The 26,121-nt window shown below is 45.3% G+C and overlaps 1 protein-coding gene across 3 annotated transcripts in view; it reads left to right on the top strand.

Moving 5' to 3' along the window:
* Positions 1-26,121, top strand: part of Nrap (nebulin related anchoring protein) — a 70,090-nt gene that overhangs the window by 37,001 nt on the left and 6,968 nt on the right. For all 3 annotated transcript variants that reach the window (XM_008830210.2, XM_008830209.2, XM_008830208.2), the window contains 16 exons: positions 811-915; positions 1,941-2,048; positions 3,627-3,938; positions 5,084-5,188; positions 7,972-8,070; positions 9,651-9,755; positions 10,438-10,545; positions 11,081-11,194; positions 12,691-12,888; positions 14,777-14,881; positions 16,348-16,446; positions 17,544-17,648; positions 17,989-18,096; positions 18,900-19,211; positions 24,626-24,730; positions 25,459-25,557. In XM_008830210.2, the coding sequence (XP_008828432.1) occupies positions 811-915; positions 1,941-2,048; positions 3,627-3,938; positions 5,084-5,188; positions 7,972-8,070; positions 9,651-9,755; positions 10,438-10,545; positions 11,081-11,194; positions 12,691-12,888; positions 14,777-14,881; positions 16,348-16,446; positions 17,544-17,648; positions 17,989-18,096; positions 18,900-19,211; positions 24,626-24,730; positions 25,459-25,557 (2,187 nt within the window). The remainder of the gene's footprint in view (positions 1-810; positions 916-1,940; positions 2,049-3,626; positions 3,939-5,083; positions 5,189-7,971; positions 8,071-9,650; positions 9,756-10,437; positions 10,546-11,080; positions 11,195-12,690; positions 12,889-14,776; positions 14,882-16,347; positions 16,447-17,543; positions 17,649-17,988; positions 18,097-18,899; positions 19,212-24,625; positions 24,731-25,458; positions 25,558-26,121) is intronic.

Genomic DNA, 26,121 nt, shown 5'->3' with positions numbered 1-26,121 from the left:
AGAGAGAGAGAGAGAGAGAGAGAGAGAGAGAGAGAGAGAGATCTTGTTTCCATGGAGAAACTTGCTTGTGCTGTGCTGTCCTGTCAGCACCTCCTGCTGGTCATTGATACTTCCTGGTGTCAGCACCTCTGGCCATGAGGTGGTGGTGGGGCATTTTCCAGTGGCCATGAGCAATGTAGATGGCAAGAGATTTGGGAGGTCAATGGCATTTCTAGGGAAAACTATGGAAACAGAAACTTGGAGAGGTTTTTAGGTTGGTCCTTGTCCTTAGCCTCTTAAAAAAACAAAACAAAACAAAACTGTATTGTCACATAATTAATGTCTGATCTGGTGGTTATATATTTGATTGTTTTCGTATGTTTCTGTTTTGGTTTTGTTTTGAGATGAGGAGTATCACTCTGTAGTCCAGGCTGGCTTGGAACTCACTAAATAGCGCAGACTGGCCTCAACTTTTATACTCTTTTTTACGTTTCTCCTTAAGACTGTAAAATTAATTGCTGTAGACCACAGCTAGCTTATTGGGCTATACAGCGTTAGAGTTTTTTCCCAACAGCTGTATTTTCATACCCATTATGCATCCTCTCTCTGTTCTCCCTGACTCCCATACCCTTTCTAGCCTCTAATGAACTTTATTCTGCTTTTCAGTTATATTAGGTCAACTTTTTCAGTTTCCACAAATGAGTGAGATCATGTAGTCTTTGTCTCTACCTGTCTTATTGCACGTAGTTCAATGCCTTCAGTTCCATCCAGTTGTGATAGGCTTCCTACCCCTGCCCCTTCCCATCTCCTGACCCTGCTCTTTCTCAACAGGTGGCTTACAGGGCAGGAAACGAGCAATCTGTCCATCAGTACACCATCAGTAAAGATGAGCCTCTCTTCTTACAGGCCCGGGCCAACGCTGCCCAGCTCAGTGAGGTACCAGAAGCGGGGAGTGGGCAGATGTGGGCTTTGTCTCCCTGTGTCTAAGGCCACCTGGTCACCAACCCCATTGGTAGTATCTGCGTCATCTATACTACCCCTGCAGATCTGGTTCCTGACCATTGCTTTCAGGGAGAGGAAGACAACTTACAGATCATGGTGTTGGGGGAGTGGTTATTCCAGGAGTTAGCATTGAGCAATGGCAGCTCAGATGTTTGATCCTCAGTTCTGCCACTTACTGGTGTGTGACCTAAGACCAGTTCTCAGTTGCCCATTAGTAAAATGTGTTTGATACTATCCCTTATTCACTGGGTTGCCACAAGGTTTCCACAAGTGCATGTACATGACACGCTTGAGGGGTATGCAGTGGTGGCTGTCTGATGTGACTGTGTCCACAGCCTGCCATCTTGTCCCCATATGCCTGTTCTTGGCTGTCTTTATGAGGCTCCCAAGTCCCTGTGACCCTGATCTGGGAAGAGATGAGAAGGAGAAGTAGAAGGAAAGGCAGAGGCTGAACTGATTCACACCCTGAAAAAGAAGGAGGCCTTCCGGGAGAAAAGATCTTGAAACCTGAAGGCAGGGGTCAGGGAATGGGAAGGCCAAGGAAAGGCCCAGGAGGACAGGAGACTGGAGTGGGGATGGCACAGGAAAGAGAAAGGCTGAAGTCTCTTTTTGGCTGAGGTCTGCTGCTGGCATGTGTGGACCCTAGAGAACAGGCCTTCCAATGCTGTGCCATGCAACATTATTTCATCTTCAGTGTGTCTTTGAGACTGCTGTGACACCTCCTAGGGATTTTTTTTTAAGCTTTGAGGTTTTAGTTCCCATTTCTTTTGATTGATGCCTAATCTGTTCAGAGGTCTTCAAGTTGGGCAAGGAGACCTAGTTGTGTTTAGGCTACGAGAGCCGAGGGCTCTCAGTTTCTAGGGAAGGATGTCTTCATTGTTGACTTCTTAGGAAGGTCATCAGAGGATCTAGAGGAAACCCACTCACTTATGGATAATTGTCTTCTAAATCTCCCCCAGAAACTGTACAAGAGCAGCTGGGAAAATCAGAAGGCAAAAGCATTTGAGCTGCGACTTGACTCCTTGACCTTCCTGACAGCCAAAGCCAAAAGAGACCTGGCCAGTGAGGTGAGTGCAGCCCCAACTTGAGCAAGAGACCTGGGATCTGCTGCTTCTGTCTGGGCAGGTTCTTCATCTCCCAGAACCTCAGGGAAATTCCAGTGGTGAGCAGACTGCTGCTTCATACTGGTTTTCAGCAAGTGGAAATCTTAGTAAAATTCCTTAGTAAGTAAGGAAACTTAGCAACTGGAAACATTTCAGATCCCTCCCTTTACACATGTCATTATAAGGCATTGTGGCCTGTTCCCGGTTCAGAAAACAGACTCTGCTATCTGATAGACCTTGGATAAAATGCTATCTCTGTCATGTATTTGTGCTGTTATATAGGCAGACTGTTTTGCCTTTCCGTGTCCTGTTACCTTGCGGGTAAGCTAGTAAGTACAAGATGATTATGAGGAAATGAAATGAATTGATGCATATTGTGTTATGGCCCAGTGTGATAATTTATGAGTTAGATGAGAGGTAGGTGGGCCAGAATGTAAGCAAAACTTTGCTTTCTTCATTGGAAAGTCGTGCTTGAAATAAGGAAGAAAAGAAGGAAGGGAAGGAAGGAAGGGAGAGAGAAACAGAGAGACTGAGAGATAGAAGGAGAAGGTGCGGTATGGTGGCACACTCAGGAATCAGAGGGAGGAGAATCAAGGGTTCAAGGCTGTCTCTCTCTCTCTCTCTCTCTCTCTCTCTCTCTCTCTCTCTCTCCTCTCTCAGTTGAGACAGGCTCTCTCACTATGTAGCCCCAGATGTCCTGAAACTTACTCTGTAGACCAGGCTGGCCTTGCTCTCCCAGAGATCTGCCTGCCTCTGCCTCCTGAGTGCCAGGATCAAAGGCGTGTGCCACTACGCCCAGCACCATGTCCAGCTTGAACTCCTTTCCTAACAACTGTTTTGAATGTTCTGTATCTTTTCCATTTCTTGACTATTTTTTAATTCATAATGTTCTCATTATTATCCACAAAGACTTTAAAGTGGCTTTTTGTGGAAAACAACAGTTGGTTTAAAAGAGATAAAAAAAAAGTAAAACATAAAAAGAGATTAAGAGGGGAGCTAGAGAGATGGCTCAGCTGTTAAGAGCTCTTGCTGCTCTTTCAGAGGACCAGAATTCAGTTCCCAGCACCTATGCTGGGAAGTTCACAACTGCCTGTACGTCCAGTTCCAGGGAATCAGATACTCTCTTCTGGTCTCTTGAGGACTCCCACAGGAAGGTGCGCCTATACACATACAGACACATATACATAAATAAAAGGAAACTTAATCTAAAATACAATATAAAATGATTTTTAAAAAAGAAATTGAGAGGGGTCTCAAATTACTAGAGAAAAGATGACATCTTGTAGAAATTTGGTAGATGTCTGTTAACATTTTAGCATTCAGTTGAGTTCAGAGCTTTCTGACAGCCAAGGTGAAAAGGGAAACAGTGGGTGGTCATATTTCATTTCACACTCTAATGAAAGGAGATGCCCCCGCTGTCCACACTTCAATTCTGTAGGCTTCTGTCAGATGGCTTTGTGTTAGCCCTCACACCCATGATTTAAAGCCTCCAGCTTCTTGAGGAGACTGACCTTGCACGGCTGCTCTGTGGTTCTCATTTAGGTCAAGTACAAGGAGGATTACGAAAGGTCCAGGGGGAAACTCATCAGAGCACAGAGCGCACAGGGGGATTCGAAGATGAGCCACTCGCTGCAGATGTCCAAGCTGCAGAGTGAACTGGAGTACAAGAAGGGCTTCGAGGACTCGAAATCCCAGTGCCACATCTCCCTGGACATGATCCACCTCACCCATGCCCGCCAGGCACAGCACTTAGCCACAGACATAGGCTACAGGACGGTGTCACACCAGTTCACCGCTCTGCCCACAGACATGAAGGTGGAGTGGGCCAAGAAGGCATATGGCCTGCAGAGTGATGTAAGCTCTGAGCTGAGCATCTGCATGCACTCGTAGGGGCATGTGTGCATGGGCGCTGGTGTCAGCGTTTCCCCAGACCCTTTGAGACATCAGTTTGTGCTTCTGGGGTGTCTGTTTCTGGATCCCTCAGGGGAAATACTTTCCCCCGTGGCTTAACTTTTATTTTCGCTGTGCTGATTTTAGGTTCTGTACCAAAAGACAGGCAGAGCTGCCTTTCCTTCTTGGAATTCTGATCAACTTATGTTTTCCAAGTTTCTTTTTGTTGTTGGGGGAGAATGTCTTTGTGACAGTCCCAGCTGTGGTGAGCTGTGAGAGTGTCACTGACAACTCATTCCGGCTCTGGTGGGTCCTACTTGCGGAATGAGGGGGGCTAATCTTCAACAACCCCTTCTCCTTCCTCCTTGCACCCCAGACTTGGCTCTGACTTCTTTCTGTGCTTGGTTGATTCTTGTATTAGAATATATGTGAGGGAGTCAGCTGAGGTTGGGCTGTTACACGTGTACATGTGTGTGTACATGGGTGTGTATGTATGTGAGAGAGAGAGAGAGAGAGAGAGAGAGAGAGAGAGAGAGAGAATTAGAAACAAAGAGCAAACATTCTTTCCTGGTAGAGCTGTTTCATGATAGTGTTCATTTAAATAATTTCAATTGAAGTCGTTTGTTCAATAGCAAGTGAAGAAATGGGAACTAGCCCCCTCCTGTCCCCCATGGTGATGGGAGGGAGGAATTGGTACAGTGGGAAGCCTCAGGTGTCTTGTCTAGGCTCCTTTATGAACCCTCATTGTCTTCCCCTGCATGCCATTTTAAACAAGAAAACCGATACAGCGGACAATGCAGATGCTCCTGTCCCGCGGTAGACAGGAGTCCCTAATGAAGGCCCAGGTTGACTCAGCCCTTCCTGCTCTGCCCCTAGTAGTGTTGGGTGGGGCCTAAAGCCACCATCTGCCAGGAGGGCTCTGATTAAAGGGGAAATTAATTTTTATATTTGGGTGCCCCACCCATGACTCTGCAGAAACAGATAAGACAAAGTAGCATTTAATTTGACTCAGCTGGCACTGAGGGCACACTGGGAACTGTTAACAGCCCTTTGAATGTCTGCTCACCAACAATGGCCTGCCGTTTCCCCCTTTCTTTCTCCTTTGTCAGAACCAGTACAGGGCAGATGTGAAGTGGATGAAAGGCACAGGCTGGGTCGCCACCGGGTCATTAAATGTGGAGCAGGCGAAGAAGGCAGGAGAACTCATTAGTGAGGTGAGATTTCCTGACAGCGTGTGTGACGGGGCCTGGCTACATTAGGCGTGTGGCGTTTCTGTATAAAATTAAAATAATTTCCACTCTAAAGGCAAAGAAAAAGGCAAAGCCACATGAAAGGCCTCCAAATCGGGACTAGGGCTGGTAATTAGAGCGAAGCTACATACCAAACACACACCGGTAGGAGCCCATAGAGCCCCGGCAAAAACAAAGTGGGTGACAAATGATATTATGAATAATAATGACAATCAAACAGAGCTCAATTGCTACCCACCAACTTACCTTTAATGAAGCCACACAGGAGAGATGATGAAAAGCTACATTTGTGGCACCCAGGAAGCCCTTTTATAACATAACTTTTGCACATCTTCTCCCTCTGTCTGCCACAGTGTAAACAGTTTTTGAATATTCACATGGTGTTCAGTACGGGTATGTGGTTGGTTCTTTCTTGTTGGGGGTGGGTGTCGCTTCTGCTATATTTAAATCTCACTCCTGCCAATGTACAGCCACCCTGACTGGTACCTCTTATGAGATGAGTCGTTCACCCACATTTCTGCATTTCTGGGCATTTTCGTTGAACAATAGTTTGAAAGATGATGTCAGGCAGCTTTCGCCACCTCAGCACTGTTGGCATTTGGCTAATCCCTTCTTTTCTGGTGAGGCGCTGCTGCACTGGGTCTTACAGGATGTTCTGGCAGCATCTCTGGCCTTTTAGGTGTCGGAACACCCTCTGCCCAGTGCTGACAATCTTAAGGACAACTGGCAGATGTCCACTAGGGGGCAGAATTGCGGCTGTACTAAGTGTGCTAGAAAGCTGTGACTTGCTTCAACTCAGGCAGAGGCCCATACTGCACCATCAAACCCAGCAGACTCCTTCCTCCTTATGTCTGTTGAGGAGGATGCAAACAAGCATTTAGAATAGACTGGTCTTTGTGAACTTTTCTGGGCAGGGAGGAGCCCTTGGTGTCTATAGCCCTCGAAGACCGGAGATTTGCCAATGAGCATCCTGGATCTTTGTTTCAAGGAGACTTTCTTATCGACTGCATAGTCAAAACAGAAAGACAGCTATGTTGGTTTTGTTAACACACTTGCCTAGTGTTGATGTTTCCCACAAGACTTCATTTAGTTACCTGATACATTAAAAAGTACATTGCTAAAGTTGTCTTGAGTCATGGACTGGCCTAATTTTTAGACACCTTAGTCAACACTCAAGACTCAAAGAATTTTGGAACTTCAGTTGAGTCAATACTGTCCTGCTTTGTTCAGTTTAACAAAAGAAAGGACCTCTGGGGAGAATGAACATGAAAAACTGGGAATAAACATTCATGATCCCAAACTCTCAGTATTGGGGCCACTCATAAAATGGAATAAAGACTGTTCCACGCACAATTTAGAACTCCAGAGCTTTCCTTTGTGTGTCTAAGTCTGGCACCAAAGAATCTATGGGAAGTATTTGGCCCATAGTGGTGGTCTGATTTTGTTAGCTCATTCTTCTCATCTTGTAAGCTTTCTCAAGAAATTTTGCTTATTTTTTTCTTGCTTATGTTTTTGCTTTAGACAAGTCCTCAAACTGGACGTAAGTCAAGATATAGTTTAATGACTTTTCCCCAACTGTCTCATGTTTCTAGGTTACTGTCAAATTGGACTGGTTTAATGCTCAGAGAGAATGCCAGACACTGTAAAAGAGCCACAAATATATGGGCATGTACACACACACACACACACACACACACACACACACGCACACATGCACACGCACGTTGGGAGTCCTCAAAACTTTACTGTAAAACTTCAGAAAATAAATATTTTTAGTCTTGATGGTTGGTTAGTCTCTGTTGCAAAGAGCTGAAAAATGGGCATAGACAACATGTAAAGGAATGAGCATGGCCATGTTCCAATAAAACTTTATTTATAAAACACAGGTTACTGACCAAATTCAACTGCAGCTAAGACAAGCCTGTACAATATACAAAAAGATAAGACAAAGGAGCAGGTGTTTAGAAAATAACTTGATTTGGAGAAACATAAATTCCATAGTGCCACTAAAATAACATTATTTCAGGACCTGAAAACTGTGCTTTGATGAAAAGAAAAAGCAGTGAATTTAAACATGATATCCAGAGTACTTTAAAATGAGTTATCTAGACTTTTTGCCAGCATTTAAGTTTTTGGTTGCTTTTGTTTTGTTTATTCAGTGTCTTTCAAATGTTACTATAACTCCTTTCATTAAAGTACCCTTTTTTCTTATTATTGTACTATCTTATAGAATTACTGCATGTACTAAATGAGCCATACTCTAAGTGGTTAAATGGCGAATACTATCTGAATGTTAAATGTGAAGGTTTTGACTGTGATAATGTCTGCCGAGTCCTTTGGGGGAAGGAAAATAGAAAGGTTCTTTGGATAATGTAGCTGTAGCTAGGAATGCTCTTTCTTACGAGAGCCAGACTAAGCATATGTAAACAACTGCGACTCAGTATTTGCAGCCCCTAAAAAGAATCACTTCCTAAGTGTGTACCTTACAGTATTTCACTGGCATAATCTAATTTGGAGATGTTGTCTTTGCACCAGGTAGAAGTACTTTAATGTTAATTGACATGAGGTTATTCTTAAATTGAAACAAATATTAACCTGAAGGTACCTAGGATATAAAAATGGAGGAAGCCGAATAATAATTATGTTCACAAATTCACTCTAATCTCAAGCAACCTGTGATTTTCTCTTTCAAATGGCTTGAAAGAGCAGCACAAAATTCACAGCTTTGATCTTTTCCTGCTCAACAGAGGAAGTACCGTCAGCATCCAGATGCTTTGAAGTTTACCAGTATTAAAGACACTCCGGAGATGGTCCAGGCTAGGATTAGTTATACCCAAGCAGTGGATGTAAGTGATAATGTATATACATTATGACTCTGAGAGTGGGCCCTTCTTTCAACGGTACGATTGAAGCAGAGGGGATCTTGGGCTTGCTCCTTCTGTGTCCTGAGGATGAAGGGACTGCTTGTCCTTTATGAGGCTCCCCTTAGCGGGGTTGCTGCCTCATTAGGATGCAAACGGGGCATTCCTGCACTTAGGGTGCCAAGTGGGCTCCACACCCCACTGCCCCATGGATGCTGTCCTTTCCATTTGCACAGCTTGCAGATTTGTGGCTAGGGGGCCTCTTTCCCCTTCTCATTTTGTTTCAAAATGTTGTTTTCAGAGCTAGGACTTTGAGCAAAATTCTCTCTAATCGGAATATGGAATCCAAACTTAGGGATCTTTGGGTCCCAAAGGCAGGAACTGGTATTGTGCTCTCATTTCCCCAGATTTTGAAAATGATTTGAGTCTTATTCATGGATATTAGCCTGACTTTTAAGCCATTTTCCATATTTTGTAAATTATGGGCTTTGACCAAACACCCAGTTCACTAGCGACCAAATGGAATGTTGAGGTCTTATAAAAACTCACTTTAGCACAGGGATTAGCTCTGTTTGGCTGCTGAGAGAAGTCCACGGAGCTCTGTGTAAGGCAGACTTTGCTTTGAAATATCTTCAAACTGTTCAACTTCCCACAAAGAAAATGTATAAACCTTGGGGGATCAGGTTTCAAAAGTCCCTCTGTGGTTTTGTAAGGAATTCTTCTGGTTGTATCTTTTTGCTATAGGCACCCCTAAAGAGCTGGGATGCTTGTAGGATATGCGATGGGATGATTCCCAGATTTTGGGTTTAGGAACTGACTTCTTGTTAACCAGCTCATCAAAATCAAATTGAATTCTGAGAAACAGAAACAGTTGAAGAATTTCTTGGGGGGTGGGAAAAAGGCATTTCTTTGCTGCATCCTCACCCTAACCAACTCTAGGGGGCAGTGCTGTGATATGTAGAAAGAACCACATCTGATAAGAGTTGAGATGGAAAAACATGATTCAGAAACTTTCTTTGGTGGCTGATGCCAACTCCATATGTCATCTATCAAACTAACATGCTGTCAGAAGCCCAAATCAGAGTTCTGAGTAAAGAGGATCTTAACTTACCAGGAGGGTATTTATTAGGTCACTAACCCTGAGGTTGGAGAGAGAAGAGAATGGAGGTGAGCTTGATGAAGCCTCACCTACCGAAGGGTCATTTCCTGTGTGACTTCTGGGTTCCAATGCCTTCCCACAGCTTGCAGTTAATAACCAGACGACTCGGTGGTGACTAGGCCTCATTTTCCCTGGATGACACTTGTCTCAGCAGTGCATAAGAGTGTAGCATCCTTGGAGAGGGAAACGTCTCAGCCTGTCATGAGCTGAGAATAGAGTAGAGCTGGAGAGAGGGTGATGGCATGTCACCGTGCCAGCCGTGAGATCTGGGTAGAGACCGGGTGCTGTGATCACATCTCTATAATGATGGGCAGCTGCAGTCCCTCAGTCTCCCAGAGCACAACTTAGCTGCTGATTGTGTTGGGGAGACTCTGGATTTAACACAAGAACCTCTCTCCACCCACAGAGGCTATACAAGGAACAAGGAGAAAGCATAAAACACCACTACACTCAAACTGCTGACTTGCCTGAAGTCCTACTGGCCAAACTGAACTCCATGAACATCAGTGAGGTGAAGCTGGCTGGAGGGACACTGGGTTCTGTGACAGGAGGACATGGGTATCTTCATGGGCAGGCACAGTGTCATCACCTTGAAATTTATGATTGCTTTGAATATGGGGACCCACACCTGTATTTGCCTTGGGCCCTGCAAATGACTTAATTGGTTCTGCACAAGAGCCAAGCTTGTTAAGAAACATGAGACAGGTAAAGTACCTGCTTTAGTACATTGGTGTAAAGAAGCTGAAACCTAGGAGTAGCTCCATAAAGCCAGGTGTTTCCAGTGTCTGTGCCAAGGAGGCATTTGGGGGAGCTTAACTCCTCTCCTCTGTAATCTCTATAAGAATCTCCTTTCCCACTATTCCTGGTCTTCGGTACAGGCGTTTTGCTGTTCTTTATATTGTATAAAGAGCTACACAAATACAACTTTATACCTCCTTAATCCAATGAGCTTGCTGCTAAGAAATACCTATCATACTCCAAAGCCCTTGCTTTTACCCCCTCTATGACTTCACCTGCCAAGGGTCGGTGGGAGGCAGGAACTGACTTTTAGATAATCTGTTCTAAGTCATAGTGATCTCTAACCTACAAACAGGGTTTGGGGGTGGGAGAGAGAAACCCACAACAAACCAGATTCCCAATGGGGAAAATCAGAATTTAGAAGACCAGCAGACTTGTGCCTCTCTCCCTGCCAGACCCGTTATAAGGAATCCTGGAGCCGGCTCCGAGGTGGTGGATACAAGCTAAGGTTGGATGCTATTCCATTCCAGGCAGCAAAGGCTTCCGGCGAAATCATAAGTGATGTGAGCCTCCAATACTGTGACAATGTTTAATCCAAGCCCTTTCTCAGTTCTCTTGCCTCTAACCCTTGCCTTCTTTTGCCTGTGGATATAATATCCTCTCCTGTCCAAACTGACTGTGTTAGGGCAATCATAATGATCAGTGAGAAAGAGCACATCCTACAACAGAAAAAATTCCCTAGCCTGGGGTACAAAGCCAAATGCTGGGCTGTAAACATGGAACCTGGGCAGATGAAATGCACCCTCCACCAAGAGTTTTCATAAAGCCAGTCTGTGAAGAGCCTGTTAACAATGCCTGCACCTTCTCCCAGCCTGGGCCGCCCAAGTGCTAATGCTCCTGCCATTTCAAATCGGAACACTTTAGTCATTGGGAGTCTTGCATATGAAAGAATAGACCTTTTGACGACTCTGGTGCTTTTTCTTTTAACTCACCCAGTTACTGTCAAAAGAACAAAACATTTTCGCCCAATACCCACCTCTTCCATTCCGTGTCCCTTGTCCCTGAGCTGTTACTCTCTCTGGCTCTCTTTCCCTTTAGTACAAATACAAAGAGGCATTTGAGAGAATGAAAGGACAGATGCTTGGCTCCCGGAGCTTGGAAGGTGACCTCAGCCTTGCACATTCAGTGCATGCGACCTCACTGCAGAGTGATGTAAGTGGGAGGAGACGCAGGGAGTTGTGGGGCCCTCCTAACACTGCTCATGGCACAGCCAGCTCAGGTCCTCCATCCTTTTGGGAGTGGGTGTTGGTTCTGCCACTGACCTGCTGTGCAGCATTCAGAAATCACCTCTGGCTTCAGCTTCTTCCTCTATAAAATGAAGTTGGATTCATGAACCCCTTAGTTTCTTTCTGGGCTGGGCATTCTTTGATTTGGACTAGTGGTCACGAATAGGGGGGTCTGTGGATTGGCCTTGGCCTGCAGAGGTATTTTATGTGATCTGCTGAGTGAATTATCACAAATGTTTAGAAATGGAGGAGATTTACATGAAAATTCTAGACTGCTTTCCAGAAGCTAGACTATATTCCCGAAGTCTATTGTAGGTTGAAGTAGACAAGGTATATACTTGCCTGGATACACACCACACACACACATACCTTATTATACACAAATATAGGTACCTGACTTGCCACCACCCTCTGACAATTGATTGTGACCCTGTGGGTTTTGGTACATATGTGTATACATGCTCTCCTTGCATATATACATGGCTAGTGTCAGGGATGAAATCTGTGCCCAACATGGCACAGAGGTCTAGCGTATGTAGTAGCTCATTTAACTATCAAACTGTCTTTCTAGGCTCTCCACCTTGTAAACTTCCCCTCCCGTCCCCTCCCCTCCCCTCCCCTCCCCTCTTTCTCTTCTCTTCTCTATCTTACTGATAAGGAGGTCCAGACTCTCAATGGCTCAGTCCCTTGCCTGGAGGCAGCTAGAAAGAGTCAGGCTAGGACATGGAGCTAGCTCCCCCCCCCACACACACTTTCTACAGCATCATGTATTTTCCACCATTTTGTTCTCTGCTTTGGTTTCCGTGTTTCTAAATCCTCTGCCCCTCCCTTTTCTGTCTTAGGTTGCTGACCTCTAAGTATAGGGTTAGATGGGAGTTGGCCTTGACCTTGGACTAGGGGTGGGGACGTGATCAATGATACATAGGATGTTAGGGTCAAGTTGCTGATCCTTTAGGGGGCAATGGGAAGGAGGTAGGAGGAGGAAAACGAGGTGGCTGTGCGACAGATTCCCAAGGAAGCCCTGAGCCTTTGCAGGGCTCTTCCCGGGGCTTCTGGAGCTGGTAGTACAGAATGGGCTTCCCACTCCTTTCTCAAGGTGTGTGTATGTGTGTTGGATTTGGGGAATATCTGTCCTCGGGACTGGCTCTCCAAATACCCATTCACTCCTTCTGGCTCCCAGACCGTTTAGCAAGTGGTGTTTGATGAAGCTCTTTGGCTCCTAGAGTGAGAATTGCTGGTACCTAAACCCTGAATTTGGGCAGACACTGGGAAAAAGATACACTGGATGGAACACAGATTGCTGGAGCTCTGGCCCTGCGGCAACATCCATGGCTGATGGGACAATTGCATCATGGTTGCTCTCCCTGATTTGTTGCCAATAGTAGCTTTGAAATAGCACGGTTGATCTGTCCGCCCCTCTAGGTGAATTACAAGAAAGGCTTTGAACCCTCAAAGGCGCACTTCCATCTGCCATTGGACATGGTAACCTTGGTACATGCCAAGAAGGCTCAGACCTTGGCCAGCGACCAGGACTACAGACATCCACTCCCCCAGCACACATCTTTGGCAGAAGACCTGAGGCTGAGCTGTGCCAAGAAAGCTCACAAGTTACAGAGTGAGGTAAAGGGGTTGGGCCTCTCCCTCGGGGCCATTTTCCTGGCAGCTTAGATCACAAGGCAATGGCTTGCAAGCTCCTCTTGGCTGGGTGAAATCTTCAGAGGTCAGAAATCCTGAACCTTCATCTTTGGAAATCTACCTTCCTACACAACCCTCAAGCACAATTAGACCAAACTAATAAGAACAACTTTCCTTAAGAGTTACCGTTGAATTCAAAGCATTGTGTTTTTATACATTATCTCATTTAATCCTCACAATAACTCTATATTAACAGTCTTTAAAATATTATTTGTTATTTTTATTTTATGTGTATGAGTGTATTGCCTGCACGTAGATAGGTGCACCCATGTCATGCAATGCCTGAGGAGATCAAAAGAGGGTGTCAGATCCCCCGGAACTGGAGTTATAGGTAGTTGTTAGCTGCCATGTGGGTACTGGGAATCAAACCTGGTCCTCTGCAAGAGCAGCTAGTGCTCTTAACTGCTGGGTAATCTCTCCAGCCTCCATATTAACAGTCTTTATTCCCATTGTCCAGAGAAATTTTTTGAGACACAAGGGAAGTAGCTAGCTTGTCTAAGATTACTCAAATGTACATAAAAATGGTTCTGGCTTGAATATGTCCTCCAGGCTTGTGGTTTTTCAAGATTTGCCAGAGTTTTTTTCCCTGGTCTGAGGATGGATGGAGGATTCTCTTGCTGTTTCCTGCATCCCTGTCCCCTCTTCCGAGAAAGCCTAAAGTGTGTCGGGAGAGATGCTCGGCATCCATGCTTTGAACTCCTGCACTTTGGGAGTGCAGAAGAGGACCAGGCAATCAGGCCCTAGAGACGCCTGCTGGAGCCCTCTTGGTCCCTTTGAGATATCTTTAGGTTCCTCTGACTGGCACGTCTAGCCCCTGATACCTGTTCTCCAAGGCAAGGAGGCTCCAGAGAGTTGGCAAGTCTCAGAGGATGTCCTTATTCCTGCAGAGATGGGGCAGATCCTCCCAACAGGCAGCAATATCCTGTTTGGTACCCAACTTCCTTCCTAACCTTGTAGACTTGCCTGTTCTGGGATGTTCAGGCAACAGACTCATGGAGGAAAGCAAGACCAACCCAGAATCTCTGTCCCAGTTCAGCAGTGCGTGCGTGCTGGCCCTCAGATCCTGAACCTATCATTTCTTGGAGTGTTGTGCCTGTGGACCACATTTACTGAATGACATCAACTGTCAGGAACCTGAGCACAGCTGTAGGGATGAGGGACCTGCCACATTCATCTCGGTCCATTTGTCACTTATACAGTGCTCTTGTGCTTACCCTGTCTGGTGCTGTGATAGAATTGGAAGGCAGCACACTCAGGGGGCACCTTGCTGGCTGAAGGGAGTGAATTTGGGGACTCTTTAAACTGTCATCCCAGATCTACATATATATCCTCCTACCCACACAGACAGACGCAGCCCCAGACTGGTCTTTGCCAGATTATTTTGGAAACATCTATTAGTTCTTTCTTAACCCATGACTAATTTATGCCACCTGCTGCCACTTTCAAACAAAAGTTTGAAAGATCTGTTAAACCATTTGTACATTTGCCCCCAGATACCTGACTTTCTAACCACAATTCGCTCCAGTGTTTATGTTTTGCTAGCCCACATTAAAACAAAAATTCGTCTGGCATCCCTGTCACAGCTACTCACAGAGCAATGACAGCAGAATTATTTTCTTCTGGCCTGCATTTCTCCCCATGAGCATTTACTGAACAGCGTGCGCACAGTTGAATATACCACATCCCGACAGACCCAGCCTGCCTGGAGTTCTAGCTGTAAAGCTGTTGAATGATGTCCCAGCACCTCTGGCTTCTCTTGCTTCCTTGCTCAGAGAGTTCTGCTTTCCTGACGCTTTGTAATAATTCCTTGCAGAATTTGTACCGCTCTGACCTGAACTTCATGCGAGGTGTTCCCTGCATCATTCCTGGCACGTTAGAGATTGAAGGAAGAAAGAAAGCGTCTGAGCTCATTAGTGAGGTAATGGGAACCCCCTCTCCCAGAGTGGGCAACAGTGGTGTGAGATTTCCATGGCAGGTGCCCATTGGTCTGTTTCTTCCTGCTCAGGCAGCTGGAGGTTAAGCTATAACTGCCACCCAGCCTCTTGCCTGGTGCATCTATTCTTATTGGAGGAGTCTTCATTCAGACTGGATGTCACTTGAGCAAGCTTGGTGGGGGCTAGGAAGATGGCACAGTTGGTAAAGTGCTTGCTGAGCAAGCATAGGGACCCAAGTTCAGATCCCCAGCACTCATGGAAAAAGCCAGGTACCACGGTGTGCACCCATGATCCCAGTGCTGGTGAGGTGGAGCCAGGAGGATCCCTGGAGCTCACTAGTCAAGAAGTCTGCCCAATTGGTGAGCTCCAGGTTCAGTGAGAGACCCTCTCAAGAATAAGCACGGACTGGAGAGATGGCTCAGTGGTTTAGAGCACTTGTTGCTCTTGCAGAGGACCCAAGTTCAGTTCCAATACCCACATGGCAGCTCACAGCCATAACTCTAATTCCAGGGGATCTGATGCCCTTTTCTGGCATTCACAGCCATCTACACACATGTGGTGTGCATACATACACACTCAGCCACACGCACATACACATAAAATAAGTAAATCTTTTTTTAAAGGAATAAGGTGGGGAGGATAGAGGAAGATACCCAAAGTTGACCTCTGACCTCTACACACACGGGCATGTGCACCTGTAGACATATGCTCAGACACATACTGTCCACACACACATACATGCCATACACACATGTACAGACTTACCACACATATGCACACATACACACGTGTACTCACATACAAATGTAGACACATGCTCAGACACACACTGTCCACACACACATACATGCCATACACACATGTACAGACTTACCACACATATACACACATGCACAGACGTACTACACACACCACACACATCCATGCACACACGGGCATGTGCACCTGTAGACACATGCTCAGACACACACTGTCCACACACACATACATGCCATACACACATGTACAGACTTACCACACATATACACACATGCACAGACGTACTACACACACCACACACATCCATGCACACACGGGCATGTGCACCTGTAGACACATGCTCAGACACACACTGTCCACACACACATACATGCCATACACACATGTACAGACTTACCACACATATACACACATGCACAGACGTACTACACACACCACACACATCCATGCACACACGGGCATGTGCACCTGTAGACACATGCTCAGACACATACTACACATGTACACAGATGTACCACACATATATCCCCCCCCCAGCCAATTAGGACTCTTTCTCTTTCTGGGTGATATTGCAAACAGGCAGCTCCCGCGTACAATGACCACTGCCTGAGCTTTGCAGTTAGAAGCAGGCCATCACTTCCTTCTGTTGTCATCTGGTGTACCTTACCAAGCTGTCTTCTTCCTTTCTCAGAGCAAATACCGCCAGCATCCTGGGTCTTTCAAGTACACGGCTGTGACAGACACTCCCAACCTCCTTCATGCAAAGTTCAGCAACCAGATTACAAATGAGGTGAACTCTCCTATAGCTTTTCAAGGATGGCTAGATTGCTTAAAAAAAAAAAAAAAAAGAATCCAGGAAGTGCTGCCCTGTATTCTATCTAGACAGGTATTTGTGGGCTAACCAATTTTATCGTGGCTTCCTGATGGTCATTTATGGAGGACTTGTGGTTATCCAAGGACAGGTCATTCATATGGCATTTGTCTGGCTTCCTGACCCCTCTGCTTCTCACTCAGTGTTTACTGGGTCTATTTACCCCACTGTTTACTACCCCTAGCAAAAAAGAGAGGAAGGGGAAGGGGTCTCTTTCTCTAAAAATCATCTTTCTGGCCCTCCTGGCTGTCCTCCTTGCTGGCAGGCCAGCTGAACATACACATGTTATCAGATCATCTTTAGTTTTTAAGACTCTCACTACCATAGCTTTCAGAAGTCGGGTGGAGATTTGCTTTTTTTTTTTTAACTTTTTGCCTCCACATTCAACCCAAGTCTTCAAAAGCCAGAAATGGTAGCTGAGGATAAGAAAGTCCAAAAGAGGCACTGTTCACAGTCTCCTAAGAGAGGCTATCCATTTGAAATTCGTCCTTGGCCTTTCCTCTTCTTTGTGAGTTGAAGGCTGTGGGGCCACAGTGATTTTTAGGATGGCCTCTGACCTAGGAGAAGTCAGCAAGCCCTGACTCATTTCTGATCACAGAGACAGATTCTTTTGTCTGATGAGTTCACTCTCAGAAAGGACCCTGAAGTTGCAGGAAAGGACTCAGACCAGGGTGACCTCTTCCATCAGCAGGACTTTTGCTGTACCTCCTGCATCTTAGGAGTACCTGATGCTGGCCAAGGGAAGGAACCTTAGTAGCAATCCTCCATTCAGTCAATCTTTCCTGGCCTAGTATTTAGCAAAGCAATTTGCAGTTCCTTACATATTGCTTCCATTTTGCTGGATTTGACTCATGCAGCCTGTCTTTACTGAAGTACAAGTCCTCCCAGGGCTCTATCTGGTACACGGTACCTGGCCTTTTGCTGTCATGCTCCACTGGATGAATGCACAGGACTCACAGTGCTGAACACACACAGCACTTGTTTTCTCACCGTATTTATTTTTAATGTGGGTGCAGCGCCTCTACAGAGCAGCCGGAGAAGATGCGAGACACCAGTATACAACGACCCTTGGTCTGCCCGAGTTCATCCGAGCAAAAACCAACGCAGCCAATCTGAGCAACGTAAGCCTTTCTCCCAACTGAAGTTCAAACATGCTCCCAGGCCATCCAGGATGAGCCTGTAAAGTGATCTAAGCCACTTTTCTGACATTTGCAGAAACTTTTAGAAAGTGCATGTTTTAGGTGCCCATGTTAAATCCACATGCTTTTTCTTATATGTTATATACACGTGTGTGCTCAGAGCCTACCACAGGGTGTGTGCTAATGAGATTTTGCAAAACAGAAAGCTTTTGCTGTCACAAACAGATTCCAGAACACCCTGCTACAAATGAAAGGGTATATAGCCTTTGTTCCTTGATTCATGTAGTTTTTTAAAAAAGATGTACACGTGTTCCCACTTTAGGCAAAATACAAGGAGTCTTGGCATAATCTTCGTGCTCAAGGCTACAAGCTGACAATAGACGCTCTGCCCTTCCAGGCTGCGAGGGCCTCTGGAGACATAGCCAGCGATGTGAGTAGAATGTTTCGACCTTCCATCTTGCCTCATTTCTGTTAACTTCATGTAAAACAATGTGTACGGCTGAATTAAAGCAAATCTATAACCATGTGAGACAAGATGTCATCTGCAGAATATATTAGTTCTGAATGAGGTCCTTTGACGAAGGGAGGGAAGGCTGATCATAAGCTAAATTCATGCAAATGTCTCAAGCAGAAGGACGTGATGGCTTGCTTCTAACTGCAAATCTCAGGCAGTGGTCATTTTACCTGGGAGCTGCCTGTCTGCAATATCACCCAGAGAGAGAGAAAGAGACAAGCCATGGTGATTGTCTCCCCCTTGGCTGAGTCTGTTGCTTCCCACCGCAGCATCAGGCCTTGCCAGCTGTTTCATACATCCATAGCTTTGGGACATGAAGGTGACTTCTCTTTCCCACAAACAAATCATAGAAAGTATGGACTTCAAATGAGCAGATCCTCTTTGGGGTTTAATGTTTTGCCAGATACAAGTAGATAAAATGCAACTTTCTCTTTTACCCTTTTTGCTAACATTCTTTTTGGCCATAGGAGACGTAGGGGAGTAGGGAACTTACTTTGGTTCTGAGGATCTGATTTTAATTAGATGGGAAGAGCAGAGTAATGTTTTCATCCTTCAGCCCCGAGGGAAGAAGGCATGCTCTCAGGCCAGCTGACTGTGGTAGCTCTTAGAATCTTCTCCTTCTATAAAAAGAAGAGCTGGTTTTCCCCCAGAGCCTGTGAGGGATCCAGGCAGGTGGGTATGAAGCAGTAGTATGTTGACCAGCTGGTCCTCTCTTCCAGTTCCTCTATAGGCATGACTTCGTGAAGGAGCGTGGGCAGCTCATTGGGATCCAGAGTGTGAGCGATGACCCGCGGCTGCAGCACTGCCAGAAGATGGGCCAGCTGCAGAGTGAGAATCAGTACAAGAGGGAGGCGGCCAGCAGCCAAGCCCAGTGTCACTTGCCCATGGACATGGTGCATCTGGTCCATGCCAGGAAGGCCCAGGCCCTGGCCAGTGACCTTGACTACAGGACACAGTACCATGAGTTCACGGCACTGCCTGAGGACCTGAAGATGGCCTGGGCCAAGAAAGTCCACGCCCTGCAGAGTGAGGTAGGGGCCTTACAGAATGCAAACTAACCCCACCTTCCTTCCACCACACTTGAGGGTTCATCTTTGGTCTCTTGAAAATGCTCCATCCCAAACAATGACCTACTTGGCCTATGACATCTAGATTTGCCTCGTTTATGAATACCTACTGTGTACCCAGCACTTTGCTGGCCTATATTGTTCTGTGTCTCCCTTGTATAAAAACTTCCTCCCAGGGAAGAACAGATCACCTGAGCTCCTGCTCGAATCTTCAGACCTCCCTCTCTTCTCGTTTCCGCTCCTCTTTTCTTCATCCTGAGAACGTGGTCACCAACAGCAGAGTAAAAAGCATCTCCTATGCTTGTGGAACTACCATTACCTTAAAGGGAGATTAGCCATGATCTATAAGCAAAGTGTCTTACATACTAAAAGAGGGAAAGAGAGGGATAGAGAATTCTATTCAAACAGGACAGCAAGTTCCAAGGATGAGGGCATAAGCCAAAAGTGGTCTTGGTAGGTTTGAGGCCAAATAGAAGCAAGTGACTAAGGGCTGGGAGGATGGCTCAGTGGAAAAAGGACTTGCTATGTAAGAGTGAGGACCAGAGTTCCAACCCCCAGACACCACATAAGATCTTAGAAAGTGTGGCAGTCACCTGTAATCTTATCGCTCAGAGGCAAAGACAAGGATCCCTAGAGCAAGCGAACTATCTAGATTAGCCAGAAAACAGGAAGCTCTAGGTTTAGTGAGAAATTCTACCTCAATAAATAAAGTGGAGAGTGATTGAGAAGGTACCCAATGTCTACTTAGGGCCTCTGCATGCATATGCATACACATGCATGCACACCTGCACACACATGTGCCCCACCCCCACCCCATGAACACTCATTCCTAATTTACAGATAGGAACAGACAGTAGGGTTGACTCAGCTCCCACCCTCTGAACCATGTGGCTGTGTTGAAAGGAACTTAGAGCAGGGGCATCATACAGGTATAGATCCAGAGGCCCTCTAAGGGGAAGTCCTTCCCCAAGGAAACACAGAGCAAGTTGGGGGAGAGTGGTACCAACCTTCCCCCTACATCATGTGGAAATGTTCTGGAGCCAGACTTCTGTGGTTCCACTCCTTTGTGCTGGCTGTATGAGCTTGGACATGTCCCTTGCCTTACCCAGCCTTGGGCATGGGAACATCAGAAAAGTTTTCATGTCCAATGCTTGTGTAGGACACATAGAATGACAGGCATGGTACCACCTGCCATCTCTGCAGGCCTCACAGCTACTCTAAGACAAAGACACTCCTATTTTAGACTGTAACCTGTGGGTCTGTGACAGTTGGTCATCATCATCTATACTAAGGCTTCTGACCTTTGTGTCATCTTAGGCCAAACATTGGAAGCTTGTTCTGAGCACTGAAAGACATCTAGCAGCTTCCCTAGTCTTGAGTCTATGCTTGCCATAGCATCAAACAAAAATGTCTCCAAATTTTGCCACATGTTCCTGGGGGAGCAAAATGATCCCTGGTTGAAAATCAAATTGTCAGCTGAGTCCCGATCTATAAAATACTTAGCACAATACTTGGTCCACATGAATTGTAGAACAAACAGGTGTTTTAATAAATTCTCCCCTAGTGTTCAATTCTGGTTGCCTTCAAGGCAATGCCTGATACTCAGCTCAGTTATAAATGGCAGCAAGTAGGCTATCATAAACACAAAATTGGTTATTGATCATTGTAATACTGATCTTATTATTAGTGATTTATTCATTGCGCTTTGTAGTTGAGCTAGAAGGCAGGTGCTGGGTGGCCGGTTCTGTCCTTTGCTGGCTGGGTGACTGGGAGCAGTCACCTCATTTCCTGAGCTCCATTTCAGTATCAGAGAAGTAGCAAGACTTGATCTGATCCATCATCTCAGACTTTTGATAGTCATAAGAATTTTTAACGATAGGATCAATATAATGTCAGATTTTATTTTGCTAAGGAAAGAAACCCGAATACCACCTGAAGACATAATTTATGTCACTATTTCTGAAAAGAAAGGTAACATAATCTAAAAACGGTACCTGGCGTTCATATGCTGACATTAAACACAGGATCTCTGTTCGAATTCTGAAGGCTAAGACATAATTGCTTCAGTTTTCCATGACCGTGTTGTGCTCTGTGTACAGTTTTAGTCTACAGTTTGGTTGCTCGGGAAGTCTGAATCCCAGCTATTGTCAACAGTGATAATTTTCAGGGTCAGTTTTATTATAGTCATTGTCAAAACCTCATACGACTGGGCTATGTAGAAAATTGTTGTATTGCTTTTTGAGACAGTCTTCCTGTAGCCTCAGCTGGCCTGGAACTCACTATGTAGATCAGGCTGGACTTGATCTCATAGAGATCCATCTGCCTCTGCCTTCCCAGTGCTGGGATTAAAGGTATGCGCTACCACATCTGGCCTTCAGTCTTTTTTTAAAAAAAGATTTTATTTTTATTTGTGTGTGTGTGAGTGAGTGTGTGCCATGTGAGTGCAGTGTTCTCAGAGATCGTATCTCCCAGACCTGGAGTTAGAGGTAGTTGTGAGCTGCTGATGTGGGTGCTGGCAACTGGTGTAGTCCTCTGCAAGAGCAGCCAGACTCTTAACCACTGAGCTGTCTCCCCAGCCTCTCAATAGGAGTTCATCCAGCTGAGCAGCTTCTCCTGTACGTCCTTACCCTGGCCAGAAAGAAAGCATGAGATCAGGCCAAATGGTCTGAGAAAGAGCTTCCCAGACCTCCGCTTAAGCTCCACGAAGCCATAACTGCTGATGTCATGCCCAAAGCCTGCTGTCCTTCAAAGCTAACGCTACCCTGTACATACTGACCTGGGGATGTCCATCATGAGCACATGGCAGTGACTTCCATAACCTCTCCTGTCATTTTCAAGTGTGTGCTGTTCCCTTCTCTGGCATGATCTCACACCAGAGCTGTCGGCAGTCTTGAAACATCCATGTGTCACCCTTTCCTAGTGTGGCGACCTCAGATTGATGCTTGAAGCTCTCCAGGTTTTAATTCCCCCATCAGAAACAACAACAACAATAATAGCTAAAATGGATAGAACCACTACTCCTGAGCCAGGTCTTAGTATAAGTGTTTTACACAATCCCATTTAATATCTAGGTAGGTGCAAGTTTTACTCTCATTTTTACAGATGCATAAATAAGATACCCATTACCAGTCAGCCGCCCAGGGCCACAAACTGACAGGGAAATGACTCTTCCAAGATCATACAGCTAGTAAGCAGTGATGCAAGTTTTCCGGTTCTGATCCCCTGACTTCTGGTTCAGTCTCTCTGGCTTCCAAGCGTGGCTGGATATGAACCAGGTATTCTGGTCTGTGCCCTTGATGGTTACCAGCATAGTTTACCCAGAGCACAGCAGCTCGTAGCTCTTTTGAGAGTCAAAATCATCATTTGATCACCAAAATTGTTCTGTAAATGAGGATAAGAACCTCTCCTTCTCAAGATGGAAGGAGCACACATTGAGATGATGGGGTCTAAACCAGGCCTGCATGAGGGGTAATGATACTGTTTCTTATTTATGTGACAAATATTCCCTTTCTTCCAGGTTCTTCCTGGGCACAATTGCTTGCATGGGTCCCACACTGGTTATCACTCAGGGACTGGATGCTTCAGCTATAGTATTTGTAACCCAGTGCTCAAAAATGGGGTGTTGGGAAAAGCCCATGTGAGAATTTTCAGGTGGCCTCTAGACCTTATATGGGCATGCAGCTTCAATTGGGCAGTTTGAGATGGTCTATTCTTATCTTAGAATCGGTCTCTAAAACTGTCTTTGGGTAGTTGACTCTTCTTAGCTCCCCTCCTTTCCTTTCTCCCTTCTTTTATCACGAAGTTTGGGGCCAGTGTGTTGTTTTTGGGGTCTGTGTGAATAGTCAAAGCTGGGCTAGGAGCTGAGATATCAATAGACGATCTGTTTATAAGAAAGTCAGAGGCACAGTCAGATCTTTGGGGGACCTGCATCTTGCTTTCTGACTTACCTGCGATCGTACTGTTCAGCTCAACAAAAGGCAAGTTGAAAGAGCGCTCCCCACTTCATCTCGCTTCTAAAAGGAGCAAGGCCTGGCTGTGAAGAGGCCCCGTAGGATTATTCTCCCCAACTTAGAAATTTATCCAATTTTCTCTGTTCTTTATCAGAGTCGAAGGCAAAAGCGTTGCTGGCGTGGACTGAAAAGATCGCTGTATGAAAAGCAATCTTACTGACATGGGGTTTTGAAACCTGCTCCTGAGCCTGAGTGATGCCTCCCTTCACCACTCGGAAAGCAGTGTGGAATTGGCACAGGGGCATTAACCAGCAGACAGTAGATCAGAAGCGGACCCTCTTTGAGGCCAGCTGTGAGGAGCACTGTGAATCCTGAAATGAAAGAGAGCTAAAGAGGCCGAGAGGCTGCTATCCAGAGCGATATTTTGCGTTACAGCAGAGCTTATATCTAAATTAGAGAAATGCCATCAACTTCGTTTAGATCCAAATTTCAGATTTCCTTAGAGAGGCTTTTACCACCTTTAAAAATACCTAATTTCCATAAAGAGAAGAAAGGCGTTCAGGTGATGGCAGATGTACGCAGATCAAGGACTCCTAATAAGAATTTACAGTTTGGGGGCTCCAATCAGAACCACCATCATAATGCTGCTCTTTATTTTCTCCCAGGATGGTGGTTTGTCCTAATCTTCTGAGCCTGTAAAACGAAGAAAGAAAATAAGGCTTTACAGTATAAGCAAATCATCATAAGTGACAGTGGGAGGAAGTAAACTGAGGCACAGACCTATTAGAAAAGCTTACTTTTTGCTAGCTGGTCATATTTCAATTTGTTTTGGTTTTTTAAAGTCCTGCTGCAGTTGACTCCTGCCCCCTCCGCAGCCACTATCTCAAGAATGAAAATCTAATGGTCTCTTGTCCCTGAGGACTCCCAGGTTTTTTCACGAGAGGGATTGTTTTGACCTTCAAATGTGACAGACTGAGTTGTGTTTTGGTAAAGTGATTTGCTCTGAGTTACAGCAGCTTGTATCCAGGGCTCAAAACCCTTTGATCAGCTGAATGGTGTGTAGAGTGCTTCTGTCTGGCAAGTGGTAGATTGCCTCACTGGCAGAATGAACCAAAATAATCCCAGTTGATCCTTGGATTTGAGCACATAGCTCTTTCTTTAAGCGATAGCCCATGGAAATCATCACCATCAGCTTCAAGTCCTGTTAATGTGGCCCTTCTTGTACCTTACCACGCTCTGTTATTTTATTCCTAGCAAATGTGAAACTCAAACAGTTGGATTTTATGTACAGAATCCACACTCAACAAAGATGCTGAAGTGCTGGGATGAAACGTTATTATACAGGCTGTTACAAACAAGGACCTTCTTGAAATGCCCTCATGGTAGTGGGCACTGTCCTGACAAAAGCCTATGACTTTCTCTCTGCAGTTTCGCTACAAGTCAGACTTGATGGGCATGAAGGGAACAGGATGGCTGGCACTGAGATCACCCCAGATAGAGAGTGCAAAGAAGGCTGGAGAGCTCATCAGCGAGGTACATCAGCTTGACCTACGACGTGACACAGACAACCTAACATTTTCTTTTAAAGAGAGACTCTATTTATACAGTAGAAATCCCTCCAAGAGGAAACCAGGCCTGATGGATTCCCAGGGGCCATTTGCAACTAAAACCTAACACAGTGAGATTTCCCTGCAACTGAATTCACTTCTGGGAGTCAAAGACATTAAACACATTAGAAGCTTCTCAGTAAATATGATATATACGTGACCCATTATTTTCACTGGTGTTGGGAGGAATCTGTGTCTTCCCATTAAGTTTGGTCCAGGGTACAGCGCTCACCTGGCTTCTGGTGATGATAAAATTGCACAGGAACAGCAATATCAACTGACCGATGGTCTGGGGACCTCTAGTGGTCTGGGGACCCCTCTTCTAGAATCCCCTTGAGAGGGGCTCTGCTATCTTTGGTTTTCTTAGTAACAGAACTTACTTAGACAGAGTCTGAGCAAGGGTCCATGGATGCCAACGTTCCCCTTAACTGAATTCCTTTTATAGAAAGAAGCTCCTTCTTTGAGAGAGTAAATATTGGTCACAAAGGAAAGCTTGGGTCTTTCTCATGCTCTGATTGTCAGGTGTCCATCAAATAGAGTGACTTGTCCTCTGATAATGCCATTGCCATTCACATATTGGTCTTAAGAACGTGGGGTGAAGATGGAAGTGGTGTTTACCCGTGTTTCATGGGACTCTTGGTCTTTCTCTTGTAGACCAAATACCGTAAAAAACCAGACAGTATCAAGTTCACCACAGTGGTTGACTCCCCAGACCTGGTTCATGCCAAGAACAGCTACATGCACTGTAACGAGGTAAGTTCTTCCACCCCACTTGCTCTGATCATGCCATGGGGTTCTGTGGCCTGGTGCTAGATGAGAATGCAAACCTTCCATCTGGGTGATTGTGGGTCAGTTGCTAATATCTTCTAACCTCAGCCTCCTTATTTGAAGGAAGAACAGGCTGGGAAGATAATGACAGTAATCATTTTGCACAATTAAGTGAATTAAATAAAGATTAAATAAGTATAAGAAAATAAAGCAATTTAGCAAGTACCAGGAACACAGTAAGTCCTCTATAATTGCTGCCTATTATGGTTTGATTCATAATCATAATACTTAGTATTATTGATGGCTCCTTTTTAAACATGAGATCAGATGGCATCTTAATTGCTGATGGATGGAAATGGAATTAAAAGCTTAATATAACCTAGGTAGAAAAAAAAGAAAGAACAGTTATATTCAAAGCTTCCTGTTACTTTTTTCCCTGAATGATTTAGGCCTGTTTCTTCTCCTGTAACGTATTTCAAGGAAAAGGAAGTTACGTGTATGTTTTTCCCCTGAATTGTTGAGTTTCAACCTTTCCTGCAGAGATAGGGC

The sequence above is a fragment of the Nannospalax galili genome, unplaced genomic scaffold (assembly GCF_000622305.1).
Source record: "Nannospalax galili isolate Female #2095 unplaced genomic scaffold, S.galili_v1.0 scaffold974, whole genome shotgun sequence".
Taxonomy (NCBI): Eukaryota; Metazoa; Chordata; class Mammalia; order Rodentia; family Spalacidae; genus Nannospalax; species Nannospalax galili.
The sequence above is the reverse complement of the archived record's forward strand: the minus strand, read 5'-3'. Positions and strand labels throughout refer to the sequence as shown.